Source organism: Phragmites australis, chromosome 21 (genome assembly GCF_958298935.1).
Source record: "Phragmites australis chromosome 21, lpPhrAust1.1, whole genome shotgun sequence".
In the NCBI taxonomy this organism is placed as follows: domain Eukaryota; kingdom Viridiplantae; phylum Streptophyta; class Magnoliopsida; order Poales; family Poaceae; genus Phragmites; species Phragmites australis.
Window position 1 is genome coordinate 1939758 of NC_084941.1, and position 9402 is coordinate 1949159.

At 43.1% G+C, this 9402-nt stretch overlaps 1 protein-coding gene across 1 annotated transcript; it reads left to right on the top strand.

Moving 5' to 3' along the window:
* The first annotated feature begins 3684 nt into the window (after window positions 1–3684).
* LOC133903560 (rop guanine nucleotide exchange factor 3-like) lies at window positions 3685–6911 on the top strand. Its single transcript, XM_062344980.1, has 8 exons — window positions 3685–3972; window positions 4522–4898; window positions 4989–5105; window positions 5194–5348; window positions 5445–5519; window positions 5594–5902; window positions 5995–6333; window positions 6638–6911. The coding sequence occupies exons 2-8, from the start codon at window positions 4586–4588 to the stop codon at window positions 6752–6754; spliced, it is 1425 nt and encodes a 474-aa protein (XP_062200964.1). The 5' UTR covers window positions 3685–3972; window positions 4522–4585; the 3' UTR covers window positions 6755–6911.
* The last annotated feature ends 2491 nt before the right edge of the window (window positions 6912–9402 follow it).

Sequence of the window (9402 nt, forward strand, 5' to 3'; positions counted from 1 at the left end):
CACCTGCTGAACGAAAGAGATATTCCTCTCTCTGATTATTTAATTCGCTGACTGCCAGGGCTCACAAGATCTCGCTCATTTAACGGGCGAGACCCTATTCTCACTCGTTGAACAGGCAATGATAGGTTAGATTTGCGATCTTTTAAAACGGTCATATATTCTTTATATATGTGTGTGTATATATATATATATACACCCAAGAGTACATACACCTAAGAGTACATACTAATTTTCCTATATATATATATATATATAAATTCTAGACATGCCCAGAGATTTGGGTTACCAAAATACAGCCCATCAAACAAGAAAATATGTGAATGAACTACTGGGCTTAACTGTATCTCAAACCTACTGCAACGCAATCAAGCCCATTAACTTCATCTACCTATCAGCCCAGCTTTGTGAAACAGCACATCTAAGTCCTCAAAACCTAATACAGGTTACAGCCCGTGTACTGTTAGCGGCTGTACCATCTTGTCACTCAAGTCCTTAAAAAAAGGTCACTTTTTTTTAACACATTAGTAACATCTACTAAAGATCAAATATATAAAATTTAGATATTGATGAAGTTACCATAAGAGCCTCACTGTTGATGTTGATGGATACGTCACCAATCGTTAGAAAAAAATCCGTCTAGAATTTCATCCCCAATATACAGGGACAAAACCACCTTCACTGATATGGAAGCAAGACTTTTTTTTTAGCACCGGATCTCCTCTTTCTGGGGTTTTCATTGAAGACCTTTTAACAGAGATGCGAACGCCGGGGTTCGAACCCACGACAGCTGGTGAAAGCTCTCGTGCCTTACCACTGGCTAAGAGCCCGTTCGCCATGGAACCAAGACTTGTTCTAAAAATATGTCGCTCAGAAGCCCATGGATGATGGGTCCAACAAACAAACAAAGGATGGTTAAAGTGACCCCATGAAGCAAATGCTAATCGTTTTTTTTTTCATATATCTAGAAAACTGTGCACACGAGCTCCATTGGAAACGTGAAAGCCTGTTCAGATGGAATGGACCGACTGCTGAACAAACGACAACCGCCTTCACAATGTCAACTCTTTTAAATTAAATCCCGAGAGAAAAAAAGGATGTTGTTCTACCGAAATCAACCTCCACTTCGCAATGATCTTTATTCTTGGGAGCATACTAAACAAACCTGAAAAAACATACTGGACTACTACTATATATATATCCGACAAGAACAAGAAATTCTAACATGCTTGTGAAAGATATTGGTGATTCTTAGCAAGCACCACACATGTTTCCCTTTAAATCCCTTCAAAAGGAAAAAAAAAACACGCACACATCACACATGCTCTAGTTCTATTCGTCGACAAGACATCCTCTTCGATGTGCACATCAATGGCGGATACGTGCCCTGCACAAAAACAAAATCTCTTCGAAAAAAATGGAAGACGGGCGAGCGAGGTAGGCATCGTGACGGCCACGCAGTGCCCACGACTCCACACCACGCTGGCTACCTCGTGATTACTCCATGACATGTTTGGTCAGCGCCTTGACGTCTAGGCTCCTCTTCAGCCTCTGCGAAAAAATTTCTATTCTGAAATGCTCCCCTCTGAGAGTGCTGGCGGTTTCGTGGAGCTCATGTCGTGGCGCCAGGGCTCTTGCTCTGGGCATGGCTTGTCCCTAGCCATTGGAGCCATTCCGTTCGACTAATCCCTTTCTGATGTCGAGTGTGACAAATGCGTTACTGAAGTTGGTGAACATTTTCTGATTTCTAAATTGATGAGCACAAGTGCTAAAAGAACATCAATCTACGACCATCTATCAGTTTCTCTAAACAATCAAAAATAGATTTAATGATAAGGAGGCTTCGCACGAGGTAAAATATCACGAGTCCGACTCTCATCTAACATAACCGTATAGCACACTTCATGTGAAAAATCACAAGACCGTGTACCTAGCATAGCATAATGGAGTGAAATTTTTTTAGATTTTTTAGCGCAAAAAAATATGAGATTTAAGGACCGATTAGTGATAATAAAATACTATCACTATCGATCGTCCACTATTGGTACAATAACCTAGTGACGCAAGGTGGATGCTCCATTTGGAAATTAGGAGTAGGGGCTTTGGTACAGAACGAGGGCAGAGGCGCGACCACGCTGCCGGGGTCCCGACGCTTACCTGCGCGCACCCAGCCTGGAAAAACGCACGAATTCGAGCGGTTCCATGCTGCCAGTGCGCTGCCTCCGGTCCATGAAAAGCACTAACAAACTAACCAAACAAATCTTAAACTATGAATGACAAACTCAGAATAAAAATGATTAAATATCCTATTTATTATGTTAGCGATATAAATATTCTATTTATATAGATCTAAGTACGTATGGTAGATCATTGAAAAACAAAAAAATTACTTAATATTTTAGGCACCCTCTAGCGGTAAGTGGGTTCGCGCATAGCTGCGATGATGCAAGAGTTGCATACTTGCATAGCAGTACTGTCTGTTTCAAAATGGCCAATGGCAATGGATGCAAGAGCTGCATTGTTTCCCTTTTAAAAAAAAATCCAATTGATTTACTGTTGCGGCATGATTATTTGGTGCAGTTTATTGCCAGTTTGTTTGCCCATATGCCTCAGTCTGGCTCGTATTTAGTGAGCCATTCTGAGTTTATCTAGACCAGAGAGGTACAATAAGATGTGTTTGATTGGTTGCACGTGTTCGGTTTTATTGAGAAAAGATTATGTTTGGTTGTCCGTATGAGTATACGTTGTGTGAGATTCAAACAAATTAAAACATGCATGAATTGATTGTGCAACATTTGAATGAATTTGTGCATATTTGAATTCTTTAATTCAAACTAAATTAAAAAGAGAATATCACATAAAATGATAAAAAATGCTTATAAATAGAGCATTACAAAGAAATTCATTTTTTCATCAAATAACTTAGGGTTGAAAATATTTTTATAAATTAGAAAATCACATGATAAGAATATTAGTGAATTTTTCCTGAATATTATGAATTTATTTGAGGTATAAAAAATTACTAGAAGTAACAAAATTAGGTTTTTGCATAATTTTAATTAAATATTGGCTTAGAATTTTTAGATCAAACTAATTAAAATGGATTGCTAGTGAGCTCTAATTTACTCGTAAAAAAAAAATCAAACCCCTCTTTTTACTATATTTTTGAGGACGTAACTTTAGACAGAGGACATTAACTTTAGACGTCTTGTTTTAGGTTATGAGAAGGACGGTATTTGGGTTTGTTGACCCCTCAACCGGGTCAGGGACGGAGCCATGGCCGGCTCCTTTATTTTTTATTTCTGTACATATTGTAAACATTCCCCTTCTTAATAATTAAGATAGAACTCCTGCCATTACCGAAATAACATACTTTTGAGTCCTTGTAAGATGGGAAAATTACCTTAGTAGCTTAGTGACACTACAAAAATGTGGACATTGGAAAGTACATCAAATTGATGTGAGTCTGACAAGTGGGCCATGGGTCCATTTATTAGCGAGACCAAGATATGCTGTTTTCCAATTAATTGCCAAACCGTTTATAGATCCAAAAGATTAGTACTCCATCCAACCACTAATATCAGGGTTGACTCGCTCATATCACACACTATATGTCCATGCATGTTCCTGAAGCCAGCGTAATCTTGCCACAATTCTTTTAGACATACACTTCCATTCCACACCTGATAAAATAAAAAGAAATCACTAATGTCTCCTACGACATGAACATATCCATAGCAAGGATAACAAAACCAAACCAGATGCAAAACAGCACATCCTTTTACTTCTCATTGCATCATCTTCTTTTCTGAAGGACGAAGAAAAGCTGCAGCTTGGTGCCAAAGTTAGAGGAACCTTTCAAGCTTCAGAGCAGAGAGAAAGTTGACGCTGGAGCATTTCAAGGGACAGATTTTCTGAAGAAATCTGAAGAGCCTCCAATGTATGGCAAGGAGAATCAAATCGGCGTCAGGAAAGGTGAGAGAGGGGCCAATCTTTTCCTTGCCATCTTTAGCCTCCTTTCATTCCCTCTTTACAGCAGCCGAGAATTTGCAGTACAAAAGGCGTGTTTGTTTCTTTTCATGTTTGCAATTTTGCATCTCGGAGATGATGAGAAGAATGGCATGCGCCATTGCAGTATTCGATTTTTTTAGAGTCTGCATCTAAAGAAGGTTCAAAAGTAAAAGAATCTGAATCTTTAGGCATTCCTTTTTTTTTTTCTCGTCCTTTCAATGCTCTGCATCTTTATCTGCATGAGATGGTATAGTCATGATTTAGTATGAAGTCACCTCACAATCACCTCAAAAGCAGCAAAACTCATGTTTAAACAACGTTGTCGCAAGCACAAAAACTTTGAAAAATGTCACTAATTAGACTAGTACGAGACAAAGAAGTTCAAATTTAAACCTGCGAATTATCTCTGGTTTTGTGCACCGGCTTCTCCCATTTCGATGGATTTGTCGTGCCCATTGCAACAGTTGAGCGAGGCCTTTATAAACCCCTCTCGTGTTGCATTGTTTTGTGCAGTGCTGAACTGAACCGAAAGGGACGCGACGGCGAAGGCGTGAAGAGAAGCGAGCCGAGAACCGCCATGGACAGCGGCAGCTCGTCGATCTCCGTGTCCGACGAGAGCTCGGAGGCTGCGGCGGGGGAGCACGGCGGGTGCTGCTCGCCGTCGACAAGGAACCTTGTCGACGCGGCGGGCAACCTCAGCCGCACCGTCTCCGACGTGTCAACGTCCTTCTCGGAACAGTGCAGCAGCGTTGACCACAGCGGCCCGTTCGAGCCGGCCGCCGCCGTGGCCAAGCTGATCGGCCGGTCCCCGGCGTCCGCCGCCGCGTCGCTCAGCCGGCTAAGCATGAAGCCCCGCGCCGACGTGCTCGACCGGCGCTCCACCGACGACGGTACGTACCGCGGCGCGACGCCGGTTCTAGATGCAGACCGATCACCGTGTCGTGTCCTTGATTAACACGAACTCGACCTGGAACGCGCAGAGCTGGAGCTGGTGAAGGAGAGGTTCTCGAAGCTCCTGCTCGGGGAGGACATGTCCGGCGGCAGCAAGGGCATCTGCACCGCCGTGGCCATCTCCAACGCCATCACCAACCTTTATGGTACGAGCCAAGATTCCTCACCTCCAGTAGCAATTCCGAACACATCTCGTGTTCGCCGCATCTTGATCGGTCGTTCGAGTTCCCGCAGCGACAGTGTTCGGGAGCTGCCACAAGCTGGAGCCGCTGCCGGCGGGGAAGAAGTCGATGTGGAGGAGGGAGATGGACTGCCTCCTCTCCGTTTGCGACTACATCGTCGAGTTCTACCCGTCCACGCAGAGTCTGCCCGATGGGACCAAAGTTGAGGTGCTGCACTGCAATCCATCCATGGGTTATTTCGTTCTTGCAAGATCCAGTTCAAAGAAATCTATGGCTGATCACTCCATTGATCAATTCATGCAGATCATGGCGACAAGACCAAGATCGGACATTTACATCAACCTCCCTGCACTCGAGAAGCTCGACGCCATGCTCATTGTAAGATCTCAATCCCTAGTGCATTAATGCACTGATCTCAATCACCAATGATTCAAGCATGTGCATTTGTGCAGGACATACTGGACAGCTTCCAGAAGGCGGAGTTCTGGTACGCGGACGCTGGGACGAGGTCGTTCGGCTCGGTCACCTCGTCTTCGTCAACGATGTCGTCGTCATTCCGGAGGTCGACTCACCGGAACGAGGACAAGTGGTGGCTGCCGGTGCCCTGCGTCCCGGACGCCGGCCTCTCCGAGAGGGTGCGCAAGGACATGCAGCAGAGGCGCGACTGCGCCAACCAGATCCACAAGGCAGCCGTCGCCATCAACTGCGGCGTCCTCAGCGACATGGAGGTGCCCGAGTCCTTCACGGCCTTGCTCCCGAAGGTGCAAAGACATCCCAATGGAACAGTAGCACCACCTCTCCCTCTCTCTCTTTCTCTCTCATGCTGTAATCTTTGGCTACTCCTGGGTTGCAGAGCGGGAGGGCGAGTGTGGGAGACTCGGTCTACCGCGCCATGCTGGGCGCGGACAAGTTCTCGCCGGACTACCTGCTGGACACGCTCGACATCTCGTCGGAGCACGACGCGCTGGCGATGGCCGACCGGGTGGAGGCGGCCATGTACGTGTGGCGACGCAAGGCGAGCGCGAGCCACAGCAAGGCCCCCTGGAGCAAGATCAAGGAACTCGTGGCAGACGACGACGACAAGAACGTGGCGCTGGCGAGCCGGGCCGAGAGCCTCCTGCTCTGCGTCAAGCACCGGTTCCCCGGCTTGTCGCAGACCACCTTGGACACCAGCAAGATTCAGTACAATATGGTAATTATACAATATCACATTGCCATGCCATGTTCTTTTTATCAAAGTTACGTGTTCTTCGCAGACTTATGTGTACTCAGGGGCGGACCCAGACCCATAGCAAGCTGGGTTTCAGCCCGGGTCAATAGGCCTAAATTTTCATTAAAATTACTGTAGAACAGTTGAAATTTTTAGATATAAGCTAAATTTGAATGGGCCAGCCTGGGTCTTGGCCTAGGCTGGTTCCGCCCCTGTGTGTACTTGATCCCATGTGTACATTGCAACTATGTTTCTGATCAGATGAGATGAACTGACTGTTTTGCAGGATGTTGGGCAAGCAATCTTGGAGAGCTACTCAAGGGTGTTGGAGAGCCTGGCATTCAACATCGTTTCATGGATCGGCGATGTTCTTATCGCCGACAAGTCGATTAGGAAACAATGAGTGACAACCTGAAGTTCCCAGCAAAGGGTTTTAGATTAACTCTATTGGTGAAGTTGCTTAAGTAAAATGACAGTAGAGGTAGTAGAATGATTTTGCTGACCTAGAGGAATTGTAAGCTGTAGCTTGCAAAAATGCAGGGTATGTCTGACCAAGATTCAAAAATTCGTTTCGGACCGAAAACCACCCCAGCGATTTTCCGATATTCGTGAAAACCAGAAAATTCGATCGAAATTCGGCGAGAATTTGGACAAATTCACTCGATCAAATTTATAAATCAAAGGCAAAATTCGGACGAACCGGCCATTTGATAACTAGTCAAATTCCATCAAAAACTAACCATAATTCCCGTCTGATCGAAAACTACTTGAATTCCATCAAAAACTGTTCAGTTTTATCGAATTTCATTGAAGTTCAAGAAAATCAAAAAATATAAACTTTGTAAAATCAATAACTAATTCATCTGAGCTTCAAATCAAGTGAAACAATTTTTTTTGGTTTCCTTGTAACATTATCTACATTACAAAAGTATTTATACTAATGGAACATTTGTATATTTTCTGTGAGAAAATATATATTTTAAATATAGTTAAATGCATAGTTAATTCTTTGCTAATCCAAAAATCATGAAACCAAATTTTTTAGTCTTATTACATGATCCTATGTCTTTCAAAAATACATGAACTCATGAAATAGTTATTGTAACATGCAGGATTGTGTAAATATATTGCAACTAGATTAATTCATAACTAACTCATCACACCAGCAAAATTAGTGAAACCACTTTTATTAGTTTACTTATACTATGCTTTATGTAGAAAAAAAATCATGGTAGACATTAAAAAGTTAATTACAGTGCTATTTATTAACATGTTCACTTTATGCTTGTGAATTTTGTAAAAAATTATGGAGAAATTAATAAAACTCTAAATGAAGTGAAACAAATTTTAAAGGTGAGATATGCTCTACGCAAGAAAATATGTGTGCATGTTAAGCTTTTCCTTAACATGATGGGCCGGCCAAATCATCATGTTCATACTGGCCCATTTCAGTATTTTCTTTTTCAATTTTTCTCCATATAAAATATGATGCAAATAATATTATTTTTTGATTTTTTTAACAGAAGGTATTAGAATTGCCTCTAGTATTTTTAGATTTTTTGTGATTTTTTTTATTTTTTAATTCAAATTAAAAAACCGGTTGAATTCAGAATTCGGTGCAGACCAAATTGATCGGTTTTTGCGAATATCGAGCAGTTTTCGATGATTTTTTGAACCTTGTGTCTGACCAGCAGTGGCTGTATGTATATGTACTTCTTTGGTGTGTTTCCCTCCATTTTGCACTCTTACTAGCTTATCAGAGCATAGTAGCATACAGGTTGGTGAAGGGATTAAAATGTTTGGTAGCTAGGGCCGACCAAAAGCTTGTAATATATTATCGAGTAGTGAGCTGATCTTGCATGTTCAAACATCATGCTTTGTGCAGTTAAAAAATATCCACAAAATCATCCAGTTATATTGACTATTATGTGGGACTGTGGGTTTCAGTGTTTTCTTTTTTCCTAGAACATGGTGAACTGAATTTCAAAGTTAGGCAGCATTCACGCAGATAACTGAAAAATCACACGTTGAGGATCAAACGCAGAACAGAACATGTAATTAATTGACTGATGAAAAATGAACATGTAATTGTTTTTAAAAGATTATAGACATTTCAGTAAAAATTTCTCTAAGGGACGTGAAATGAAGTTGTTCAAGACCAAAATAGAGAGGTTAGGGGTAAATTTGCACCTTTGGCTGTGGTCACTGAATTGATAGGTATTTTGACGTTGTTGTCTTCGTATATGAGCGCTGTACGATTCACTTCGGTCCTATGATGGCAGTTACTTCCCTGCTAACTCCTACTGAGAATGTTAATGTATGGAACAAAGCATAAATTCAGATGCATCTCCTCAGGACTTGCCGATCGAGACTTCAATTTAACCATAGCTGGCATAAATAGAAGGGATGCACCGAAGTGAATCTTAGAGTGCTCCACTGCTCATATACGAAGACAACAATCCCTTCGGTCCGGCCCGCGGGGAGTGTCTTGGCGTGGAGGGCTTTGGGGGCGATACGTCCTCGTGGTGGCTAGATCTTCAGGTGGGGGTTGGGTGTCCTAGGTGAAAACCTTGTCTGGCTCTTGGCTTAGGCCGATGGCGGTGACACATTTGGATGCCGCTCCCTCCTTAGAGGTGTTTGTCGACTGTCTCTCGGATGAAAACCCTGTTTGTGTCAAGGCGGGCGACGATGGCGCCTGGTGCATCATGACCTCTATGGAAGCATTGTTATGAAGGATCTCACAGCGCGTACTGGTGATTGACGGCTTGGTTGTGGTAGGAGCCTACTTCAACAATGGTTGTGACCACACCGGTCCTCTAAAGGGGCAAGTTGTTCGACGGAATCTCTGCTTTGTTGGTGCTACGCCTTTCTACCCACGAGCGATCTTTGGTATAGTCGGAGTTGTTTGGACGCAGCGTGCGACGAACTTGATAACAATGACTCATTGGCGGACTTGTTGGCGGACTCTACTAGTGTTGTTTTATCGATGTGTTGTGGTGTTTGACTTTTGTTGTCGAGGCGCTCAAGTCATTAGGTCTTTCGCCGGTTAGT